General features: G+C 40.0%; 1 protein-coding gene and 1 non-coding gene across 2 annotated transcripts; both read left to right on the top strand.

Annotated features, from left to right (window-relative positions):
• The first annotated feature begins 210 nt into the window (after positions 1-210).
• trnas-cga lies at positions 211-292 on the top strand. Its single transcript has one exon. It is a non-coding gene; the product is annotated as a tRNA-Ser (tRNA).
• Positions 293-856: 564 nt separating this feature from the next.
• Positions 857-26580, top strand: nabp1a (nucleic acid binding protein 1a). Its single transcript, XM_024388721.2, has 6 exons — positions 857-1874; positions 2206-2344; positions 2831-2902; positions 5518-5602; positions 19986-20049; positions 25546-26580. The coding sequence occupies exons 1-6, from the start codon at positions 1781-1783 to the stop codon at positions 25746-25748; spliced, it is 657 nt and encodes a 218-aa protein (XP_024244489.1). The 5' UTR covers positions 857-1780; the 3' UTR covers positions 25749-26580.
• The last annotated feature ends 37 nt before the right edge of the window (positions 26581-26617 follow it).

The following is a 26617-nucleotide window of genomic DNA, read 5'->3' as shown; positions in this document are numbered from 1 at the left end:
GCACATTCTGCTGCTATGCAATAATACGAAAGCAATTGGACGCGAACTAATAGTTGTGCAAAAATACGAAAGAAAACATAAAAATGGTTTTGTTATTAAACTCACCTGGTTCGAGATCGTAATCACAGAAAGTGTACGAGCACAAAACGTTATACCAAAAAGTTTATAACTAACGCTATATACTCCTATATCTCTAACTCTTTTTATCAAGTCACGGTGGCCGAGAGGTTAAGGCGTTGGACTCGAAATCCAATGGGGTTTCCCCGCACAGGTTCGAATCCTGTTCGTGACGAATTTTTGTAGAGATTTGACTATTGCTAAGTTATTGAATTTTTAGATGTAGTTTACCCAAATCGAAAATATATATTTAACAGAGTAAATGCCGTCATTTGGCATACCGAACATACACAACAGTGTCATTGCCAAGAAAGAAATATATGAACTATATGGTATATTGGATATAGATATAATTTAACATTATAGCATAAGTGCACAGCACACTTTATAACACAATGTGCAATGTGATACAATGTGACTAGCACTGTAAATATAATCTCACAAGTTATCTTTTGTCGCGTGGCTGTCTGGATACATCTTTAAAGATAGCGTATTGCGAAAGTCAATATGGTATTGCTATGCACCAAATTCTGCACTGCTAGATCAGCCAAAGCTAATAATTCGTCAGTTTTGTGATTTAGAAGAAAGTAGACAAAGGGTTTAAAATAAATCGGGAGAGGGAGTATAGTCAGTGATTATTTATGGTTTTGAAATGGAATAAAAAATACCCTCCCGTGCACCCCTTTCTAGCCAGTGAAATGGAATGGTCGGGTGTATTTATTCGACCGGCGAAGCACGTTGACGTAGTTAGGGGGCATTGTTTGAAGAGCAGGGGGGAGCGTGCCACAGTTGTCTAGATTTAAACTCGCCGAGAATTTTCTTTAGCCATAATTCAATTCTAATTACTAGCAACACTTGGATTTGTTTATCAAATAATTATATATAGCGGCCATGTATTAGCAACATAGACACGTACGAGTTTGTGTTGTAACAAAGCTGAAGTTGGACAGCTAACGTTAGCTAGCGCTACTTCCTCCATCAGACTAGAAATGAGTGTTAATGTTACCTATAATTTATAATTGAGCCAACATCAGTCTTTTTCGTTATGTAAGTAGTTAGTTAGTTCAAGTAAAGCACAAGTTTTGCGTAAACTCACCATTGTGAGAATATTCAGGCTAACGTTACTGCTGTAGCTAGTTAGCACCAGATAAGGAAAGAGATTGTCAGGCGGTTAAACATTTTTGACGTTCATATTTTTTTATTCACCATAAACTGGTGTTTTAGATTAATACTTAGCACAGTAAGCATATCGTTTAATGTAGTTGGCTAGCTTTATGTAGTGTTTTTTTCACGTGTAACTAAGATTGTTCTAGCAGGAAGTACAGTAACCTTAAGAGAATAGCTTGGTAGAAAATGGAGTAAAGCAGCTATAGTAGTCCATCCATTGAAAGCAAAAGTAACGTTAGCTTGTTATCCTTTTGGAGGCTAGCTTTATAAATCGGGAACCCCACATCTCCTTTGTTTCAGGTTGTGGCAAAAAAAAAAAAAAAACGTTTCTCAAATAACTTTGTATAGACCGCTAGCAAGTTATGACAATCCCTTTATGTTGAAAACTAACGTTAGCTGGCTAGTTTGCTGCTAGCTTCCGACCGAATGCTGCTACCGATTGCATAGCTTTCTAGACAGCTTGCTAGCGTGTCACTTTCCCAATTGCTTCCTAAAGATGTCGAACGCCATAAACGAAGGTCTGTTCTTGATAAAAGACGTGAAGCCTGGATCGAAAAATTTAAATATCGTATTCATTGTTTTGGAAATAGGTAAGTTGGTGGAGATAACAATGTCGTGTTTCTCGTGTCATGTCAACCTAGATTCGTTACCGTTTTCTTAAAGGGCCAGAGGAACAATTGAGTCGATTGTGCAACTTAGTGCAAACATGTAATCGTGAGTATAAAAAAATGCCTCCGTGTAATAGCATACAATTACCTGTATTTATTTGTTGTTGCTTTGGACATGTTCTGACAGGGTGCCATATTACAGCCATGAGGACTTGGTCACCCATCACAAAGGCTATGTAGACGAGCTGTGTTTATTGAATTGCATTTCTAAAGGGGTAACGTCACTTGCTCTTGTTCTTTTCTCATATGTTAGGACGGGTAACCAAGACGAAGGATGGCCATGAGGTGCGTTCCTGCAAGGTAGCGGACAAGAGCGGAAGCATCGCCATCTCTGTCTGGGATGAGCTGGGCAGCCTCATTCAGCCTGGGGACATTATCCGGCTGACCAGAGGGTATTGACCCCTACCCACACCCATTGGGCTTACTGCAATGATTCTCATCTCTGGCATTGGCTACCCTCATGGTTGTACATATTGTTCTAGCCAAGCACAATAACATCCCATTTAACTACTCATTAAGCCATTTGATATGTTGAATCAGGTGTGCTTTTACTGGACTAGAACAGAAATGCAACCTTGGATTGGAGATGAGAAACACTGCATGACCGGTAGAGGCCTTGACTGATATGAGCAGTTAGTATATGGAGCATACACTCCCCTGAGCACCTACACAGGCTTACCATTGATTCTGTTATGACAAGAATCTTAGAAAAGTGAATAGAAGTACAGCAAAATGTGTTGCTATGAAAACCCATGAGCTGTTTTCCCCTCTGAAATATATAATTCACATTTTTCTAAAGTCAGTAGAAATGGAACTGATCCCAACCCCAGTACTTTGTTAGCTAAATACAGTATCTTGATTTTCCTCCATCTCTGCAGCTACGCCTCCATGTGGAAGGGCTGCCTGACCCTGTACACTGGAAGAGGTGGAGACCTGCAGAAGATCGGAGAGTGAGTACAGTCTATTTATACCACCAGGAACTTCCTGTATTTCACGAGAATTCAGCTGGCCACTTGCCACACTCTTTATGATTTAGTGATGCATAAAAGCAGAGAACACAAAGTGAGACTGTCTTCCCCCCCAAAACTGTGGTTAGGGTAGTATTGATGACTCATGTTGAAAAAGTGGTAGTGTAGGAATCTCATACCAAGAAAAGCAGAAAATAACACTGATATCATGGTATGGGTAGCATTCAACAGGCCTGAAATTTGATTAAAGAAAAAAAAGTATCTTAACTTGTCCAATAAGAGTGCTTGTTTTTCAAAAAATAATGTGCAACTCCACTGCCCCTCCACTATTGTATTGTAAACATGGCTTGTTCTATCAAATAAAACATGTCTGTTCTTACATATATCTACAATAGTTGAGCAAAAGAGGAATTACATTTAGTTTAAGAATACAGAAGGTTATATTGCTTTGAAATAGGTTTGGCGATAGCATAGTTTATCGACAATGATTGACAGCCATGGTCGACGTTGAAGACATCGTGATGTGCCAAGGTGGTTTAGAGTATTTGAGTGGCGCCACGCAGTACATTTGTCTTGCAGGGCAGCACACAAGTGACATTGAGTATTTCTATATGCTATAGCCCATTTCAATAAATGTTGTATAGCATACAGAATGTATGAGGAATGTAGTTCTGAAAGAACAGAATTTCACCAAATCAGCACAAGATGTCCAGTTTTATAACACACTCTTTTACTATCTGTTTAAAAAACGTAGCCTATGTTCCATTCTCTCTCCATTCGATAGGCTATGAATATGACTGAAGGCGACGCTTCATTGTTTTATGCATGGCTTTCTCCCGATCAAACAATGACTGTAACAGAATTATTTGAAAGCCTTAAGGTAGGATTAATAACAAGAGGACAAACAATAGCCTATAGAAAAAGCTAATGACCATTTTATTGAAGTTTAACCGTTATTATGAAATAAATTATCCATGCCGGCTGGGAAAATTCTTCCATGCAGGGTTGAAAACCAAATAGGCCTAATTGGAGGATAGGTAATTGGCCAATCATAAAAGCTTTAAGACCAGTTTAAGTTATGAACATTAGCTTTTTTCCAAGGATTCTAGCCTATCAGTGTTCTCCTAAAGTCGAGGCTTTCAAAAATAACAAGAATGAAAGTCTGTAACCTAAGCCTAGGCATAGGCTATTCTCAAGCACTGCTGTGAGAGATCGAATAAACAATATTTATTTTTCTATTTTGAGGCAAATAAAGCAATTATTATCCAGTTCTGAAGACTAGACTGCTTCTATCCAGGCCATGATGTAGGCCTAAAACCTAGCTCACTACGGTAAGACAGCCCGTTCATCATCAGTCACTGCTCCATCATGTGCAAGCCACAGACACAACTGTTCTGCTCCTCCACCAGCAGGGAACATAAGAAAAGATGTGCCATTGCCTGCACTGCCCATGCTTTCAACCACATTGACTTAAGTCATGATTCGTCCCGTTGCATTAGGTTTCACACTATAGCCCACCCTTCGTTTTAGAGGAGTTATATTTTTTCCAACCAAAAAATACATTTTGGGTGGCCAATCGGGGCGATAGCATCGTATATGAATGTTTTATGGGTACATAATCATGATTGGACAAAGGTTGACATCAACCAACCCTGCTTTGAAATATAGGTGTCATGTATACTGAACAAAAATAAACGCAACATGTAAAGTGTTGGTCCCATGTTTCATGAGCTGAAAAAAGATTCCCAGTTTTCCATATGCACAAAAAGCTTATTTCTCTCCAATTTTGTGCACAAATGAGTTTACATCCCTGTTAGTGAGCATTTCTCCTTTGCCATGATAATCAATCCACCTGACAGGTGTGGTATATCAAGAAGCTGAATAAACTGCATGCTCATTACACAGGTGCACCTTGTGCTGGGGGCAATAAAAGGCTACTATAAAATGTGCAGTTTTGTCACACAATGCCACATATGTCTCAAGTTGAGGGAGTGTGCAATTGGCATGATGACTGCAGGAATGTCCACCAGAGCTGTTGCCAGAGACTTGAATGTTCATTTATCTACCATAAACTGCGTCCAACGTGGTTTTAGAGGATCTAGCAGTAAATCCAACCGGCCTCACCGCAGACCACGTGTAACCACGCAAGCCCAGGACCTCCACATCTGGCTTCTTCACCTGTGGGACTGTCATGAGACCGGACGACTAATGAAACTGAGGAGTATTTCTGTCTGTAATGAAGCCCTTTGTCGGGCCTGGCTCCCCAGTGGTTAGGCCTATGCCCACCCATGGCTGCTCCTCTGCCCAGTCATGTGAAGTCCATGGATTGGTGCATAATGAATTTATTTATATTGTCTGTTCCTTATATAAGCTGTTACTCAGTAAAATCTTTGAAAATGTTGCATGTTGCGTTTGTATTTCTTCAGTATAGTTTCAAGCTGGCTACATTACATTGTTTTAATGCTTTTCGGTACAAGTTGATGCATGCAACATTACTTGAATGTGCTGGGTTACTTTTAAATATCAATGACATGCATGCAGTATTAAAACACAGGGTTAATGTTCCTAACATTCACTAAATGTATTCCCTCCCATAGGTTTTGCATGGTGTATTCCGAAGTGCCTAACTTCAGTGAGCCCAACCCAGATCTGCTAGCCCAGAACAACCAGCAGAACAAGACTGTAAGTACCTCTACCGTACCCTGGTCCCAGATCTATTTGTTCTGTCTTGCCAACTCCTATGGGCATTGTTTTTGCCAAACATGTTGGCTATCCAGCACAAACAGCTCTGTGACCAGGCTAACGGTAGCCCACCTCCAGATTGCTCAAGAGGGTTGTTTAATTAAAAACGAAAAGCTGAAATGTAATTTAGTCAATAAGTAAAACATTTCTTAACAAGTCACACAATTTGCATGGACATAAATTGCATACATTAAGGGAACATTTTGACATTCGCCATATGGTTAGTGAGAAAGTCCACATTGCAAATGTACGGTCCCTTACTAGACGTCCAACAACATTTCTAAAATTCGGACGGCGGCGGGCCGTGCAGCAGGGCCGGATCTTCCAGGAAGTCATTAAACGAAGTCTCTCGGACATTCGGTTTCCGTTTTATAAAATGTTCAAATTTTGGTCATTTTCCGCTGTCCCGGTAAATCCTACAAGAGGGCGAATGGAATCATATTGCAAATGTACAAAACATCACCAATCACAACGTGGCCTTTTCTCCTAAACGGAAAAGACTTCGAAGACGAAACTTGGTGAGCATAGGTTTGGCACAATGGGCAGTTGGCCCCGAACAAGATGGCGTCCAGGCCTCAACGGTTTTTGAGTTATGGCCATTTTTCTGGGATTAAAGGTAAAAAATTTAAATAGAGCAATAGTTTTTCCATTTCACGTCAATGTAAATGAACCTACGGTGTCAATAAAAAAAGAACCAGCCATTTATCTATCGTAATTTAAGAGAAATCGTACAATGTCATATTGGTGATGTTCAAAAAAAGGTGTTTAAAGAAAATTACAGATCCAGTTGCAGCGTGTTCAGACTAATCTTTTTGAATTGTGTTTCCGAGCTATGCGAGATTTCTGTGATTTTCTGAAATAACACACTCATTCAACCCTCTGTAAATAAGTCTTAACTCAATATTCTATAATTGCCTACTCAAAGGATATGAGGATATGTGTTCACTTTCAGCTTCCTGTGTAAACCGGAAGTGCCTTAAAATGGTGTCAGGTGCTGTTTCGAAGGGTTAAAAAGGTCTGATCTTTTCAAAACTTAATGTGTTATTAGGCAACCCTCGTGAACTGTAAATCAGTCATTTCTCCCAACAGATGTCAAAGAAAAGCTCTCTCTCACACACACACAGCAAGGATGGAGTGATGAAGTGCGGTGCTTAAAGACACAGAGCCTGCAATGGCATTTCCATATTCTCAAGGCCGTGCCGAGTTCAACAAGATGCCCCGCCCCGCTTGACCGTAGCGCGCTCAGCGACCGTGATAAAAGTAGGCCAAAATGAAGCCTGGCCCTAAATTTAATTTGCTTTTGGGTGACAGTGGGAGAACCTTTTAGGGTGAGAAGCACAATTTGACCCCCGGAACATTCCCGGGGTCCTCCCGATCTGTGCAAGCCTAAACTTGACCGTGTGGCATTAACCTTTAACAGTAAAACAGGTTTTTTTTCATCTCACAGTTTACAATGACTTCTTTCCCCATAGGAATACATTGCCTGCTCCCCTGAATTCAACTTGAAGCCTATGTGGGTTATGAATGCCTTATGAACCTGTGTTCGATGACAGTCCATCAGGCCACTGAGGTCTACCTGTGTCGATTCTAAGCTTCCTGAAGCAACCGGAACTGGTTAAAATCACCCTAAAAGTGTTTTTCCATACCCAAACTGATGTTTGATAGAAATAGTGAATTCAACACAATGTAAATCAGTCAGTTCTTAACGTATAGACTTAACTCAGGATTCAGTAAAAGCATACCCCAATGAGGATATGTGTTTACTTTTAGCTTCCTGTACCAACCGGAAGTGCCATAGTTGGTGTCATAGGGGCTGTTTCAAAGGGTTAAACAAGTCAGATCTTTTCAAAACTTCATATGTGCAACCCTCGTGAACAGAAAATCATTCAAACAAACGGAGGTATTTTGGGTATAAAAATCTTTATGGAACAAAAGGAACATTTGCTGTCTAACTGGGAGTCTCGTCAGTGAAAACATACGAAGACCATCAAAGGTAAACGGTTAATTTGATTGCTTTTCTGATTTTCGTGACCAAGCTTCCTGCTGCTAGCTGGACATAATGCTATGCTAGGCTATCGATAAACTTACACGAACGCTTGTCTTGCTATCGCTGTAAAGCATAATTTCAAAATCTGAGACAGGGTGATTAAAGAACCGTCAGACCTAGAGTTCTGAAACTTTAGAAACCTGTTCTAGAGCTCAGGTCGATAGTGCGTGGTGAGTTATGTGGCTCTAGAAGGTTCTCGGACCGAGAAACAGCCTCGTATATTTGCAATAACTTCAATTCATTTGGACCATTATGAAAATGACGACATTTAGAAAAGTCCCAGAGTCGCAAGACTAGGTCCTTTGAAAACGGCTCGGCCCATAGAGACGGATCCCAACGTTTCTGTCTGATAGCTCATTCAAGGACCCTGTAGCAAGGCATGGAAAAAAGTGGATTTTCAGAACCAATTAACCTCTTGCGTCGACCCGAGACGCAGACGTCTCATCTAGCCATCAGCAAATGCAAATGCGCTACGCCAAATGCTAATAGCACTCGTTGAAACTCAAACGTTCATCAAAACACACATGCAGGGCACTGAATTAAAGCTACACTCGTTGTGAATCTAGCCAACAAGTCAGATTATTAAAATGCTTTTCGGCGAAAGCATGAGAAGCTATTATCTGATAGCATGCAACACCCCAAAATACCTGAAGGCGACGTAAACAAAAGAATTAGCGTAGCCGGCGCTACACAAATAGCAGAAATAAAATATAAAACTTTCATTACCTTGGACGAGCTTCTTTGTTGGCACTCCTATATGTCCCATAAACATCACTATTGGGTCTTTTTTTTCGATTAAATCGGTCCATATATACCCAAAATATCCATCTATGGAAACTGTGTGATTCAGAAAAAAACACTGTTTCAAAACGCTACGTCATTTTTTTAAATTAAAAAAGTTGACGATAAACTTTCTCAAAACACTTCGAAATACTTTTGTAATCCAACTTTATTAGTAAACGTTAATAATCTATCAAATTGATCACGAGGCGATGTGTATTCAATAGCTCCACGATTTCAAATCATCTTCCGAAATCTCTCTTCCTAAACTTCCTGTCGGAGACCGGATGGAAAGTGGTCTCTCTTCCTCGTTTGACCAAGAAACAACGAGAAGGCAATTGACAAGACTGGTGACATCGTGTGGACGCTGTAGGACTTGCAATCTCGGGCCCATTTAATTTCGTGCCCCTTAAACAATACATGCAAGTGGCGCATGGATATTTTTTTTTTCAGTGATCAGTTTTTCTTGCGCTTTTCGATGAAACAGACGCTCTGTTATAGTCACAGCGGTGATTTAACCAGTTTTAGAAACGTGAGTGTTTTCTATCCACACATACGAATCATATGCATATACTATATTCCTGGCATGAGTAGCAGGACGCCAAAATGTTGCGCGATTTTTAAGAATGTTCGAAAAAGTAGGGGGTCGACTTAAGAGGTTTAAGGTCTTGCTCGGGCACCAAATGACCTATCAAGCCGAAATGTTTTCGGAGTCGCATCAGCTAGGCCTACACATAATATCAGAACTGGACCCGCAGCTATAAGGTAACTTTGTGTTTTATGTTTTTATTATGGTTTGAACAGAAGGCGCTGTTAATTTTGGGCCAACTCTGAAATATGTGATAGTTGTCTTCTAAACGAGTTGGAAAAAGTGGGTGTGGTTTCAGTTTGTATCAGTTTGGTCCAGAATGACATTTAATTGACTGATGGACGGTGACTTGCTGTCTGACTTTTGTCCATTTGCAATATGTTTAAACAGTGCGGTACCATCACCAAAATGACATTCTGAAATCAACACCAAAGAGCGATGGAGTGGAACCAGAATCACTGCCCGGCCATCCGAGTTCATCGGGCCAGTCAATTTCGCATTCCTGCAGTATTTTTGAGCATGACAAATTCGTGATGGTAAATGCACATTGAAACATACTGCAAATGCACAGCCGTGCACCTGCTGATTGGAACGGGTTACCAGGAGCACATTTTTAAAATTATTTTTAATGCCTTACAGGGTAGCAAGGGGTCCACGGTTGGGTAGGGAGCACCCCCCCATCCGTGCCCATCCAATAGGGGGTGCCCCTTGTCATTTTGGACGTTTTTCAAAAAATCGTTAAAACAACAGTCCCACTTTTCCCTCTTCATACATGACAAATAGACCATCTAGGTTGATTCATGGCTTAACATAGTGCTATATATCATTATGGCAGTATAAATACCTTTTGGACATGGTTCACTGACTTTCGGGTTTGTAAACCGACTTCCATTGATCGTACATGGCAAATGGACATAATATCCTGATTTGGAACTTTCAAATCTTTCATATTGCATTTGTAAATTTTTTATGGCATTTGGCCCAAAAAAATAACGTGACTTGATACGAATGAAATCATATTGCAAATGGACGAAACATATACCCTATGGACAAGTAAAAAAATAATGATAATCAAATATGACTAAAGTATGTTGATACAGTTCTTATACATGTGTAATTGACACATCTAAATAAGTTTTTGAAAAAATGTTCAATTTTTCAAAATTGTACTCTTAGGTCTTGACTGCAATATGAAAAATTACAGTGGAGCGCACTCGCCATCTGTTGGATTTTTGCAGTGTTACACTTGGTATTTGCCATATGGCATTTGCAATCAACTTTGAATGAAACAACGCCCGAATTGAGTGGTATTGGACACCGTGTATATATTTCGTACGGTGCCAATATGTTCCCATTCATTTTTGTACATTTCAGGGGGGTGTTCCCTTACATCCAATTAGTGTATAAACATTATTTTTGAATGACTATACATAATCTCTGTACTCCTCACTTAATGATCTGTAATTTCCCTCAGTCGAGCAGTAAATTTCAACCACATAGACCAGGGAGGTTTTCCAAAGAACGGCACCTATTGGTACATGTGTAAAAAAAGAAAAGCAGACATTGGATATCCCTTTGAGCATAGTGATGTTATTAGTTACACTTTGGATGACAATATACCCAGTCACTTCAAAGATACAGGCGTCCTTACTAACTCAGTTGCCAGAGTGGAAGAACACCACTCAGGGATATCACGAGTCCAATGGTGACTTTCAAATAGTTGCAGAGTTTGATTTCTGTGATAGGACAAAATTGAGAGTGGATCAACAACATTGTAGTTACTCTACAATATTAACCTAATTGACAGAGTGAAAACAAGGAAGCCTGTACATAATACAAATATTCCAAAACATGGATCCTGTTTGCAGTTTTATTTCAGTGCCTTACTGCAAAAAATGTGGCAAAGAATCTAACTTTGTCCTGAATAGAAAGCATTATGTTTTGAGGCAAATCCAACACAGTACCACTTTCCATATTTTCAAGCGTGGTGGCCGCATCATGTTATGGGTTTTCTTGTAATCGGCAAAGACTAGGGAGTTCTTTATGATAAAAAAAATGGAGTAGCGCCTATCTACTTTCCAACACCCTGGGAGACATTCACCTTTCAGCAGGACAAGAACCTAAAACACAAGGCGAAATATACACTGGAGTTGCTTACCAAGACTACATTGAATGCTCCTGAGTGGCCCAGTTTTGACTTAAATCGTCTTGAAAATCTATGGCAAGACATTAAAATGGCTGTCTAACAAAGATCAACAACCAACCTGAAAGAGCGTGAAGAATTATTAAAATAATGTGCTAATATTGTACAATCCTGGTGTGCAAAGCTCTGAGACATATCCAGAAAGAGTCTATATGATTGAAACAGACTTCAAGTAACTCAAAAGGAGAACACGTTTCTGAGAGAATCTGGTACTTAATGGTATCAAAGAAATATGTTGAAGATCCTGTAAGTCTTGTGAAATTATTTCTTACAGCACTACAGATCTCAGGTGATGCTGTTGACAAAATCAAACTTCGAGATATGAGCGCCCAATCGTTGCCAAATTTTTGCATTCCTTAAAGACAAAATAATGGTTAAATGCCTGGGTCAAATAATTTCTGGCATGAACGGTCCAGTTCCTGAAGGAAATTGCAGAACATTGCAAACGTCTGTTCCCACTCTTCAAGGTGAATAGATTAAAAGGGCAATGTGTAGCTCTCGTAGATAAACTATATTGATAACAAATTGTGCCAAGACACCAGGACCATTCCATGGCTTTTCTAAATATTACAAAATTCCCAGAGTCGTTGAATAATGGACCACCCAATACTATCCATGGTAGGGATTGTAATATTTTTTGGGGGGGGAAACTGTAAAATGCAACAATTGATAAAGAAATTAACTACAACTACACTATACCATTCAAGATGGGGAATGTTGTAAAATAATTAGTATTCAACTTTCTATTTATAGTATTTATAAATAGATGGCATTAGAAGAGAGGATAATTATTGAAAAAGTACATTTTCAAATATAAGGAACTGGAACACAAGTACTCAAGCCTGAAATTGGGTAGGAATCAACATGGTAGGAATAAAACAGAGGACATAAGGCACAGTTTGTGCGGGTGTAAGGTGGGGTGTGTGTTTTTGTGTTTTGGGAAAAGTGGCATGAAAAAAGAATGGTTGCAAATGTCAGGGTCCATCCATGTGCGTCTATGAGCAGAAGTTGAGATCTTTCAATTTTGTGCAGATATGGGATATACATTTTTTTAAATTCTTAGTAGTTTATTTATTGTCCTATCATGGTGGAACGTTCCCCAACTCTATACCGTAGACACCCACCTGAGCGACCCCTACTCTAAGGAGAAGTCCTTATCTGTTTTATAGGCCTACTGCAAGTAGCCTATACCCAGCCAAGATGGAAAGATAAATGCAGTCAGACACCCACTAAAGCTGCACCACCCCCTCAAGATTCTGAGCCTGCCTGGCAGAGTTGGTCCTTCAAAGCCTCTGGATGGGTGAGCATAATATTCAACGATTTTCTCAGTCGCTAATGAGAACCTTGACCATGTACCTAGCCAGTGGGGTGCCCCCACCCTGGTAGTGACAGTACTGGCAACACTAGCTGCAGTAACCCATGGGGAGGGGGTCACACTCAGGCAATAAGAGAGGGGGCAAATTATTGTGTCCCCGGTGGCACAAAATAATTGAAGATCTGACTGCACAGATATGCTTGGGAAAATGGTCACAACGGGGGACCTGTGTGTGTTTCAGTGGAAGGTGTTGTACCTGATCTCGAACAGCTAGGACTTGACATTGGTTAATCAAATCTTCCCATTCTTGCTCAATGTTGCATGCCTTTTCAAACAGCTACAACTATGTATTTGCACATCAAGTCCTTTCTTGACTTGGATGGCACAACTGTACAACATCTGAGCTTGTTGTGTTTGTGTGGAAGGGTGTGTGTTTATCCCACATCTGATAATATGGGGTAATGATGTTCGGAACAATATAGGATGAATCACAATTTTCAAAAAATAATAATTGCTTGCCAAAAATGTACATTTTGTAATGGCCATCCTGGTTATAGGTAACAATTCTTTGCATGAGCTGCCTACATTATTACACATTATTTGTTAATTGTGGAAATTAAGATGTGCAAGATTTTTAACATTTGTTTGTTTTTAAATTGTATATAATACAATTGAGGTGAGGGTGTTGGAAATGCTTTTGGTGGTTGATCTGCTTCTGTTCTGTGTTCACTTGGATGACAACCCAACTTGGGATAGGGGGAGGTTTTAGCGGGTGTAATAGTGGAGGACAATTGGATGTTTACATAGTAGCAATGTAAATATCATGGTACAGCTATATGGACACTCAATCATTATGGTACATTTTAACAGTAACTTTACAAACGTGTATTATAAACAGAATTTGGTGCGGGGTGGCGAAAAATGATTCTCCCGTAGGCAAAGAAACTCAGAAGGGGTGACTGTATTAATGAACAATTTTGATCAAAATGTCCAAACAGATCTGCAAAGTAGATGGATTATATTTAAATGTGTTATTGGATCATGAACAGATTTGGCTCATTTATTTATATGGTCCAAATAGTGATCCACGCTTGTTTTAAAAATAAATTATTATAATGTATATCAAACCTACAAGCAATACAAGATGTATTATTATGGTGGGAGATTTGTAATACGGTTTTAAACACCTCAATGGACTGTAAAGGAAATCACATTACCAATTTTAACCCTCATGCACTTAAGGAGATCATTAATATCATAGATGCATTAGAACTAGTGGATATATGGAGGTTATAAGAGGTTATGTTATAAGAAATATTGAACTGGATGGAATATGGGAAAAATGCGCCAAATTCTTTTTTTAATCTTCAATTTAAAGTGTTACCAAAAATAATTTACAGAAACTTGTTACAAATTAGTCACCCATGTTTCACAAACTATATTTTGAAAGCGGAAGCACAGTACTTTAAAAGCATATGTTTTTGTTTGTCTCCTCTAACCGAAGCTGATTGTATGGATTTTTTTCCCTATTAATAATGTAAAATGAACAGCTGCACAGAGACTCGTGAAGGCTGAATTACAGAGTGGGATTCTTGATGCAATTAAAACCTTTAAGTCCAGTAACTCCAGGGCTGGAAGGCATACCAAACCTTTTTTGATATACCATGAGGACATTTTTTATTAGCTTGTTTTCACCACTTAAATAAAATTGGTAGATTGTCAGATACTCAACAAGGTCTGATTTCATTATTACTGAAACAGGACCCAAGTGGTAAATTATAAAGATCCAGTCCATTAAAAAAAATTGAAGGCCCCTTACACTTAAGTGTTGTGATGCAAAATGCATAGTATTAAAAAGGTATTGCCATATATTATTCATCCTAATCAGACTATTTTATTTTTTACATGGACGGTACATTGTAAATAAGACAAGTACGGGAAACAGTAGAACACTAGCTGACTTAAAGGTTTTTGATAAAATACAACTGGGATTTATATATAAATGGCTCGCATATTATAATTTTGGAGAATCTCTTTATACAATGTGTTAAAGTTATGTATAGTAACCCTAGATGTAAAATGGTGAAGAATGGCTACTTCTCAGAAAGTTTTAAATTGTCAAGAGGTGTAAATCAAGGTTGTCCACGATCAGCATATCCATGTATGGCCATCTAAATGTTAGCGATTAAAATCAGATCCAGCAATATCAAGGGACCATAAATCTCGGACTTTTATGCTGATTAATGTTTTCTTTGAAATCCCAGATTTGGATCCCTCCACAGCCACATAGATGACATACTTTTTAAAAACTGTAGTTTATTTCTTTATCAATTGTATTTTGTTTCCCTTTATTCACATTGAAGAGTGAGTACAGAACATTGCGCCATTCTGCAATTTCCTTCAGGAGCTGATCATTCAAGCCTATATACTGAACTATATTATGCATTGGATCACAAAAAAATTATTTTACATTATTGTGTAGTTTTCCAAATAAAAGGTCTGACAGTGATGTGAATATATTTTTCGGGAAATCGTCTCACTAAAATACATGATAATAAAGTTAGCAAAAATGGATACGATCTTGCTGCCATAGAAAGGAAAATCCCTGTATTTGTTAAAATCACCCTGAGTAACTCTTGAGTCATATCCCAGTTGCTTTATGGCCTTGCCTACACCTAGCAACCTATTTTTATTATATAAGCAAAAAATACATGTTTTTACTTGGAACGGCAAGCTAGATAAAGTTAAACGGGCCTATTTATATAATGAATGTGAATTCGGAGGGCAGAAATGATTAACCTCCACGGGATCGGTGTCTGTATACCGGGACGGTTGAGCTAACGTGTGCTAATGTGATTATCATGACAGTTGTAAGTAACGCAAACTTTCCAGGACGTAGACATGTCTTATATGGGCAGAAAGCTTCAATTCTTGTTAATCTAACTGCACTAGAGGTTGACCGATTTTAATCGGAATGGCCGGTTAATTAGGGCCGATTATAACAATCGGATATCGGTATTTTTGGACACCTATTTGGACGATTTGTATTTATTTAAAAAAAATTACACATTTATTTAACTAGGCAAGTCAGTTAAGAACACTTTCTTATTTTCAATGACGGCCTAGGAACGGTGGGTTATAACTGCCTTGTTCAGGGGCAGAACGACAGATTTTTACCTTGTCAGCTCGGGGATTCAATCTTGCAACCTTACGGTTAACTAGTCCAACGCCCTAACCACCTGCCTTACATTGCACTCCACGAGGAGCCTGCCTGTTACGCGAATGCAGTAAGATGCCAAGGTAAGTTGCTAGCTAGCATTAAACTTACCTTATAAAAAAACAATGAATCATAATCACAAGTTAACTACACATGGTTGAAATTACAAGTTTATCTAGCGTGTCCTGCGTTGCATATAATCGATGCGGTGCGCATTCGCTAAAAAGGACTGTTGCTCCGTGTACCTAACCATAAACATCAATGCCTTAAAATCAATACACAAGTATATATTTTTATACCTGCATATTTAGTTAATATTGCCTGCTAACGTGAATTTCTTTTAACTAGGGAAATAGTCACTTCTCTTGCAACAGAGTCAGGGTATATGCTGCAGTTTGGGCCGCCTGGCTCGTTGCGAACTGTGCGAAGACTTTCTTCCTAACAAAGACAGCCAACTTCACCAAAAGGGGGATGATTTAACAAAAGCGCATTTGCGAAAAAAGCACAATCGTTTCACGACTGTACCTAACCATAAACATCCATGCCTTTCTTAAAATCAATTCACAGAAGTATATATTTTTAAACCTGCATATTTAGCTAAAATAAACCCAGGTTAACAGGCAATATTAACCAGGTGAAATTGTCACTTCTCTTGTGTTCATTGCACGCAGAGTCAGGGTATATGCAACAGTTTGGGCCGCCTGGCTCATTGCAAACTAATTTGCCAGAATTTTATGTAATTTTTATGACATAACATTGAAGGTTGTGCCATGTAACAGGAATATTTAGACTTATGGATGCCACCCGTTAGATAAAATACGGAACAGTTCCATATTTCACTGAAAGAATAAACGTTTTCGAGATAGTTTCCGGATTCGACCATATGAATGACCTAAGGCTCGTATTTCTGTGTGTTATTATGTTATAATTAAGTCTATGATTTGATAGAGCAGTCTGACTGAGCGATGGTAGGCAGCAGCAGGCTTGTACACATTCATTCAAACAGCACTTTTGTGCATTTTGCCAGCAGCTCTTCGCAATGCTTCAAACGTTGAGCTGTTTGACTTCAAGCCTATCAACTCCTGAGATTAGGCTGGTGTAACCGATGTGAAATGGCTAGCTAGTTAGCGGGGTGTGCGCTAATAGCTTTTCAATTGGTGACGTCACTCTCTCTGAGACTTGGAGTAGTTCCCCTTGCTCTGCAAGGGCAGCAGCTTTTGTGGAGCAATGGGTAACGATGCTTCGAGGGTGACTGTTGTCGATGTGTTCCTATACTGTTATACTGTTACACTGGCAATACTAAAGTGCCTATAAGAACATCCAATAGTCAAAGGTATATGAAATGCAAATGGTATATAGAGAAATAGTCCTATAAATCATATAACAACCTAAAACTTCTTACCTGGGAATATTGAAGACTCATGTTAAAAGGAACCACCAGCTTTCTTATGTTCTCAACAAGGAACTTAAACTTTTGCTTTTTTACATGGCACATATTTCACTTTTACTTTCTTCTCCAACACATTTTTTTAACATTATTTAAACCAAATTGAACATGTTTCATTATTTGAGGCGAAATTGATTTTATTGATGTATTATATTAAGTTAAAATAAGTGTTCAATCAGTATTATTGTAATTATCATTACTACAAATAAAAAAACTTGGCCGATTTTAATCGTTATCGGCTTTTTTTGGTCCTCCAATCGGTATCGGCGTTGAAAAATCAGTCGGTCGACCTCTAAACTGCACTGTCCAATTTACAGTAGCTATTACAATGAAAGAATACCATGCTATTGTTTGAGAGTGAAACAAACATTTCATGGCAAGTGGTTTGATACATTCACCTCTGGAGGTAAATCATGTTCTTTCATTCTGTAATCTTGCTCTGATTTGTCATCCTGAGGGTCCCAGAGATAACATGTACTGTAGTTTGGTTTGATATATATTTTTATATTCAAATGTAGAAACTGGGTTCTACAGTTTGAACCTCTGCTGTCTCTGGCTCCACACCCACCCCACCCGGCCCGGCTATCTAGATGTGTGAAAGTTAGCGTGTAAACTAATGATCCATCATGTATGACATTCCTGGGAGTGTGTAGACTTAATTTTGTATTACCATATCATTTTTGTATGTTCTCTCTAGTTATGTACTTGAAAATGTATCAATTGACCAATTTGGCACGTTTGGGCAGACTTGATACAAAACATTGTCCAGTGATCCAGTGAAGCAATGCAATAATCTGAAACTTTGCACACTCCAAAATCTAAATTGCACCTAAACTACAATATTATATGGTCTTTCTCTTGCATTTCAAAGATGGAACAAATAAAAAAATATATACATGCAGTGCATTTGGAAAGTACCCCTTGACATTTTCCACATTTTGGTAGGTTACAGCTTTATTCTAAAATGTATTTAAAAAAAAATAATTTAAAAATCCCACATCCTACACACACTATCCTATAAAGTAAAAAGTTTTATGGCAAACGTATTAAATAAAATACATACCTTATTTACACAAGTATTCAGACCCTTTGCGATGAAATTTGAAATTGAGCTCATGTGCATTCAGTTTCCATTGATTAGCCTTGATGATTGGAGTCCACCTGTAGGGAAATTCCGTTGATTGGACCTGATTTGGAAAGGCACACAAGTCTATATAAGGTCCCACAGCTGACAGTGCATGTCAGAGTAAAAACCAAGCCATGAGGTCAAAGGAATTGTCCGTAGAGCTCCGAGACAGTATTGTTTTGAAGCATAGATCTGGGGAAGGGTAACAAAAAACATCTGCACCAGTGAAGGTCCCCAAGAACACAGTGGCCTCCATCATTCTTAAATGGAAGAAGTTTGGAACCACCAGGACTCTTCCTAGAGCTGTCTGCCTGGCCTAACTGAGCAATCAGGGGAGAAGGACCTTGGTCAGGGAGGTGACCATGAATCTGATGGTCAGACAGCGCTCCAGAGTTCCTCTGTGGAGATGGGAGAACCTTCCAGAAAGTCAATCATCTCTGCAGCACTCCACCAATCATGCCTTTTATGTTATTGGCCAGACGGAAGCCACTCTCCAGTAAAAGGAAACCTGGCACCATCCCTACGGTGAAGCATGGTGGTGGCAGCATGCTGTGGAGATGTTTTTCAGCGGCAGGGACTGGGAGAGTAGGTGGGATTGAGGGAAAGATGAACGGAGCAAAATAGAGATCCTTGATGAAAACCTGCTCCAGTGCGCTCAGACTGGGGAGAAGGTTCAGAAGAATGGGAGGAACTCCCCAAATACAGGTGTGCCAAGCATGTAGCGTCATAGCCAAGAAGACTTGAGGCTGTAATTGCTGCCTTAGGTGCTTAAAGTACTCAGTAATGGGTCTGAAAACTTATGTAAATGTGATTTCGGTTTTATTTAAAAATTTGCACACAATGTTTTTGCTTTGTCATTATGGGGTATTGTGTGTAGGTTGTTTATATCCCCTAATCAATTTAATACATTTTAGAATAAAGCTGTAGCGTAACAAAATGTTGAATACTTTCCAACTGCACTGTGTATTTACAAAAGAAAAGATATGGGGGATTGGAAATAATGCAGACAATTACATTGGTGGAAGCTGCAGTATTAAAGCTGATCTACCCCCCAAAAAAAAAACTTGCAGGTGTAAATGCTGCCAAAGGTGACTAACATGTATTGACTCAATACTCATCTAATCCAGATCTATGGGTGTCTTCTTTTTTATGGCAAATGTTAGAATTTTTCTTCCACTTTGACATATGTATTTTGCGTAGATTGTTGACAAAAAAATGACAAATCCATTTTAATCCCACTTTTGTAACACCACAAAATGTGGAAAAAAGTGAAAGGGTGTGAATACTTTCTAAAGGCACTGTAAATCAGATGCTAATTAAAAAGCAAGAACAACATCAACGGCAGACACTCTAGAAAAGGAAATACTCAGTTTACACACCTAAATCAATGTTCATTTGAAAGCACAAACAAAAATCTAATTCCACTTTCAGAGAACAGGAATTGCCCATCTGTCTCAGACTCTACATGTGTAAAGTGTTTTTAGTTTTTAAGTGTCTTAATGAGGTGGGTTAGTTATACCCAAAATATTGAATGGTGTGAAGTGATGCTTAATGGACTTTAAGTGTTTTCTAATGCTCTCACCACGTCTCCCCTTGCAGGGCAAATCGGATCAGAGGGGGAATTCTCCGCCTAATCAGAATTCAGGTACACCTGCTCAGTCAGGTAAGTGATAATTGGGGTGGTGGGGCAGTTGATCTATTCAGAAAATCCCCAATGAATCACACTTTAATTTCACTAATTTGTTCATATTGGCGTATAACAACTGAAATCAGTCTAGATTTCCAGGCTAGTTGAGGTCCAGAAACATCTAGCCCCTATCCCCAGTGTAGATGAAAGTATTTGATGGGTATAAGCAATATGGCAAAAATGAAGTCCATCTAACCTATCAGGGGGTGAGGTATTAGTTCTGTTTGATTAGATAGACCCTTTGTACACACAACTGTGGCAGAAGCATTCGTGTTGGGCTATTTAAAGTAGAACCTGCTTTGACAACTGTGGAGAATGGGCGTTTCTATTCCGTTTTGCGCAGCGGAATCGATGACCTACGAGGTGAGAAATGTTATGCTGCTCTATTTTCTCTGTTTGTGGGGATGCATTCTGCTTCGTCCAGTCAACCAGAAAAGGTTGAGGGATAGAGGTTGCTTTAAATTGTCACACTTTCACTTGTTTTTGCTGCCTTTGTGTGTACAGAGTAAACCGGATGACGGCCCACCATGTGAGCAGGTTTGGCGGGGGCACTGTTCTCTGGTATATTGTCAACAAAAGCCTGATGGATTGTTCAGAAACGTATTCATTCCATAAAATGAATGTAAAAAAGATTCTAACTGGCTTAGTTCTAAACTCAGCAAAAAAAGAAGCCTCTCTTTTTCAGGACCCTGTCTTTCAAAGATAATTTGTAAAAATCCAATAACTTCTCAGATATTCATTGTAAAGGGTTTAAACACTGTTTCCAATGCTTCCAACCATAAACAATTAATGAACATGCACCTGTGGAACAGTCGTTTAGACACTAACAGTTTACAGACAGTAGTCAATTCAAGGTCAGTTATGAACGTTTAGGACACTAAATAGGCCTTTCTACTGGCTCTGAAAAACACCAAAAGAAAGATGCCCAGGATCCCTGCTCATCTGCGTGAACGTGCCTTAGACATGCTGCAAGGAGGCATGAGGACTGCAGATGTGGCCAGGACAATAAATTGCAATGTCTGTACTGTGAGACGCAGAAGACAGCGCTACAGGGAGACAGGACAGACAGCTGATCATCCTCGCAGTGGCAGACCACATTTAACAACACCTGCACAGGATCGGTACATCCAAACATCACACCTGCGTGACAGGTACAGGATGGCAACAACTGCCCGAGTTACACCAGGAACGCACAATCCCTCAGTCTGTCCACAATAGACAGAGAGGCTGGACTGAGGGCTTGTAGGCCTGTTGTAAGGCAGGTCCTCACCAGACATCACCGGCAACAACGTCGCCTATGGGCACAAACCCACCGTCACTGAACCAGATAGGACTGGCAAAAAGTGCTCTTCACTGACATTGTGGTTTTATCTCACCAGGGGTGCTGGTCAGATTTGCGTTTTATCAAAGGAATGAGCGTTCCACCGAGACCTGTACTCTGGAGCGGGATTGATTTGGAGGTGGAGGGTCCTTCATGGTCTGGGGCGGTGTGTCACAGCATCATCGGACTGAGCTTGTCATTGCAGGCAATCTCAATACTGCGTTACAGGGAAGACATCCTCCTCCCTCATGTGGTACCCTTCCTGCAGGCTCATCCTGACATGACCCTCCAGCATGACAATGCCACCAGCCATACTGCTCGTTCTGGATCTCAATCCCATTGAGCACTTCTGGGACCTGTTGGATCGGAGGGTGAGGGCTAGGGCCATCCCCCCCCCCAGGAATGTCCGGGAACTTGCAGGTGCCTTGGTGGAAGAGTGAGGTAACATCTCACAGCAAGAACTTGCACATCTGGTGCAGTCCATGAGATGCACTGCAGTACTTAATGCAGCTGGTGGCCACTCCAGATACTGACTGACTTTTGATTTTGACCCCCCCTTGTTCGGGGACACATTATACCACGTCTGTGGAACTTGTTCAGTTTGTCTGTTGTTGAATCTTGTGTTCATACAAATATTTACATGTTAAGTTTGCTGAAAATAAATACAGTTGACAGTGAGGACTTTTCTTTATTTGCTGAGTTTATGCGTTTTGTGTTGCTTATACCCATCAAATCCTCTCTGATCTACATGCAGTGCCTTAACTTCTTGGATATAGGGGGCGCTCTTTTAATTTATGGATAAAAAACGTTCCCATTTTAAACAAGATATTTTGTCAAAGATGCTCGACTATGCATATAATTGACAGCTTTGGAAAGAAAACTCTGACGTTTCCAAAACTGCAATGATATTATCTGTGAGTGCCACAGAACTGATGCTACAGGCGAAACCAAGATGAAACTTCAAACAGGAAATGAGCAACATTTTTGAGGCGATGTTTTCCATTGTCTCCTTATATGGCTGTGAATGCGCCCTGAACAAGCCTACACGTTCTGCCGTTTCCCCAAGGTGTCTGCAGCATTGTGACGTGTTTGTAGGCATATCATTGGAAGATTGGCCATAAGAGACTACATTTACCAGGTGTCCGCCCGGTGTCCTTTGTCGAAATTGGTGCGTAATCTTCAGCTGCACCATTCAGCCATGTGATTCAGAGGAGAGAGGAGACTTCCACGAACGATATATCATCGAAGAGATATGTGAAAAACACCTTGGATTGATTCTAAACAACGTTTACCATGTTTCAGTCGATATTATGGAGTTAATTTGGAAAAAAGTTTGGCGTTTTGATGACTGAATTTTCGTTTTTTTTTTGGTAGCCAAACGTGACGAACAAAACGGAGAGATTTCTCCTACACAAAGAATCTTTCAGGAAAAACTGAACATTTGCTATCTAAGTCTCCTCATTGAAAACATCTGAAGTTCTTCAAAGGTAAATGATTTTATTTGAATGCTTTTCTTTTTGTGAAAATGTTGCCCGCTGAATGCTAACGCTAAATGCTACGCTAGCTATCAATACTGTTAAACAAATGCTTGTTTTGCTATGGTTGAAAAGCATATTTTGAAAATCTGAGATGACAAGTGTTAACAAAAGGCTAAGCTTGAGAGCTAGCATATTTATTTAATTTCATTTGCGATTTTCATGAATAGTTAACGTTGCGTTATGGTAATGAGCTTGAGGCTGTATTCATGATCCCGGATCCGGGATGGCTAGAATCAAGAGGTTAATGGGTCAGGCATGTCAATGTACATGGTCATACTTGTTTTTGAACTTCTTTTTGCTAGTGCCAAATTAGGCCACCTACAAGTAACTGCCAAAATATAGGGATCCAACCGTGTCTTAACCTTTCTCCTACAATTCCTGTGGCCCTGTGGAAATTTAACATAAAAACATCCCCATCAAAATCTGTCTAGTGATGTTTTTTTTTTTTTTGCATGGGCTGTCTCAAACCACTCTCTCTGTTAATATCGCCCTTCTGTATCTGCGGTGAAAGGTGGCAGAGCTAGAGCTGTTTGTCAGACCATGAAACATCCCAAAAATCTGTCTTCTCACATGTCTAAAGCTTCAGAACGGTTTGGCCTACAAACTATTATGACCCCTCTGTGGAAAGATGACTCTCACGAACATGATGGGGTTGCTCTACGCACCCCCACAAGTGTCAAGGGACTTGTCTGAAGGTGGAGATAGTTTAGTGCCTAGAATAAGGGGTTAAATACATGTGTATGTTAAATAAAAAATAGTTTCCTGATCTTTTATTTCTCAGATATAGGACAAACACTTCAGAACCCCCCTCCCCCAAGTAAAAAAAGAAAAAACGATCTGTTACATGTGGTGAATCTGTTATTCAAAGCATTTCTATGGGGTAATAGCAGAAATTCTAAAGGCAATAATTTTTAACTTGTTGCTAAATGCTTCTTGGCATGACCATCTTAAAACAATTCCATATTTTAGCTTATCCAGCTACAGATTATGCACACTGGCTCCTTGTGGTCTGCTAACTTCAAATACCATCCGAAATGAGTACTTTTGTTATCAACTGAGTCAGTCGACTGTCTGCTCTACAAATTACATCCTAAATAACTACTCAATACTATTTCTGGTTCAATCAGTCAATTTACCCTTGATGCATCACGGTTTTGATGCTCTCCAACACGGTCATTAACTTTGTTCCTAGGCGTTGGTGTGTTACGCACACTAGCTCTGGTCCAGGGCGTTATGTTAACCACTGTTGCGTGTGCAGCTAGCTCGTACAACAATGGACACTTGCTGCCTGCAAGCTTGCTGCTCGCAAGTACGACTTTCAGGGGTAGGCAACCCTGGTACTTAAAGTTTTGGATTTAACCAACCTAATTTCATCACCTGTGCTGTTGGTGGCGGTAATGCACCACTTGTTATCTTGTCTCATTTCCTATGTCTTACAATGTCTGTGTGTGAAGTCATCTGCTGGAGTCAGACACTGAAAAATAATAGCCTCCCCCGCAGGCCGTAAGCATGATGGGATATTAATTGCCTAAATAACTCAAACCACGCCTGTGTGGAAGCACCTGATTTCAACCTACTTTGTATCCCTCATTTACTCTAGTGTTTCCGATGCTTTGGCATTTGCATGTGCACTATATGACCAAGTATGTGGACACCTGCTCATCAAACATCTCATTCCAAAATCATGGACATTAATATGGAGTTGGTTAACCCCTATGCTACTATAACAGCCACCACTCTTCTGGGAAGGTTTTCCGCTAGATGTTGGAACATTGCTGCGGGGACTTGCTTCCATTCAGCCACGAGCGTTAGTGAGGTCGGGCCTGATGTTGGGCGATTAGGACTGGTTCAGTCGGCGTTCCAATTCATCCCAAAGGTGTTCGATGGGGTTGAGGTCCGTGCTCTGTGCAGGCCAGTCAAGTTCTTCCACACATCTTGACAAACTATTTCTGGAACTTGATTTATGCACAGGGGAAATGTCATGCTGAAACAGGAAAGGGCATTCCCTAAACTGTTGCCACAAAGTTGGAAGAACATAATCTAGAATGTAAGATTTCTCTTCCCTGAAACTAAGGCGTCTAACCCGAACCATATAAAAACCAGCCCCAGACCATTATTCCTCATCCAGCAGACTTTGCAGTTGGCGCTATGCATTTGGGCAGTTGGCGTTCTCCTGACATCATCCGCCAAACCCAGATTCATCGTGGACTGCCAGATGGTGAAGCGTGATTCATCACTCCAGAGAACACGTTTACACTGCGCCAGTCTAATTCCTCTATATAGTGTATGTCCATGTTTAACTGGAATTGTTAGTTTGGGTTTCTGAATGGCAGTCTCACATATCTTTATTAAATTGGTGCTACTGTTATCTAAGCATAGTGGACTCATGCATTTTGTATGTTTGGTCCATGGCGGGCGGCCTTTCTGGCCTGCTGCTTTCATGTCAAGTTATGATGCTAATCTCTTTGCCATGTCCATTCAAAGGATTAAGAAAGCAGTAGTCTGCTATATTTGATTAAATGAACTCTGACACGTTTCCCCTCCTATGGGATATACACAGTTGATCATGACTGCTGTTCTTAGCATTTTTACCCATCCCTTCTCTTCCCACAGGTAACGGTGCCATGATACCATTTGTCAACAACAACAGTTCTCCCTCCACTCCTCGTGACCCTGTCTTTGGGGGTGTGGGGCGGACTAACGGCCGTTCCCCTGGCAGCGCAGCTCCTCCAATGTCCGCTGTGGGACCTCCCAGTGCCCCCAAGCCTTCGGTCACTATTAGCAATGGCAGGGACCCCCGGCGTGCGAAGAGATGAAGCTGGCATGAGGGACATCTTTCCCCCGGCCTCTTAACCTCCCCCCACCCCCTCACTCTCCCCTTTCCATCTACCTTTTGAACAAGCCAAACCTGGCATTCACAACAATATCACTGAAAAAGACTAGTTTCTGATCTGCAGCTTATACTGGTTAACCTAGGCCGTTGTCTTTCTCTAGTTGAGCTAATGTTTGTTGGTTATGCTGTCAATTGCATAAAGCACCTCACTGAATAATTGTGACCTAAACATGAACCCAGTAGCAGGACTTGCAAAGCTCTGGACATAAAGTAAGTTTACCCCCTTCCACCACCATAATTGCCAATTTTGTGCCAATGTTATTGACAACCCTCCCTGTGCCTCCCTCTCGCCCATCTTGTTGGCTGAAACTATACACCCTACTTGACCACTAGATGCACTTTCTTCTCTGTAAGTCAAAGTGAATGCATCACTAATTTGATTAAGGAACAGATTACTGCGGATGGGGAAAGCCTTACGTAGGCGAAACAACTTTTTGGACAGAATTAACTAACAAAACCCCCCCTTGGAAGGATCACAACTCCCTTCTCAACCAAAACATATCAAAAGTGACTGAAAAGAAAGGTGATAGTTTGATTTTTAACGGTAGGTTGATTAGATTTAGTTGAGAATGGCTACAGGTTTCATGAGGACTAGTTTATTTGCTGTCCAGTTATGAACAATACATTTGTTAGGTGGGAACACTTAAGAGGTGTATATTATAAATATATTTTACTGACATTTTGATTTCTGTTTCATCTCTGAGATAGATGGTGAAGTAGCTAATGAGTGCAATAAATAATATTGTCACATTTAACTCTAGCTATGTTCCTCATTCTGTCAAACAACTTTAA

The sequence above is a fragment of the Oncorhynchus tshawytscha genome, linkage group LG26 (genome assembly GCF_018296145.1).
Source record: "Oncorhynchus tshawytscha isolate Ot180627B linkage group LG26, Otsh_v2.0, whole genome shotgun sequence".
In the NCBI taxonomy this organism is placed as follows: Eukaryota; Metazoa; Chordata; class Actinopteri; order Salmoniformes; family Salmonidae; genus Oncorhynchus; species Oncorhynchus tshawytscha.
Note: the sequence above shows the minus strand (reverse complement) of the source record. Positions and strands in the feature narration are given on the sequence as shown.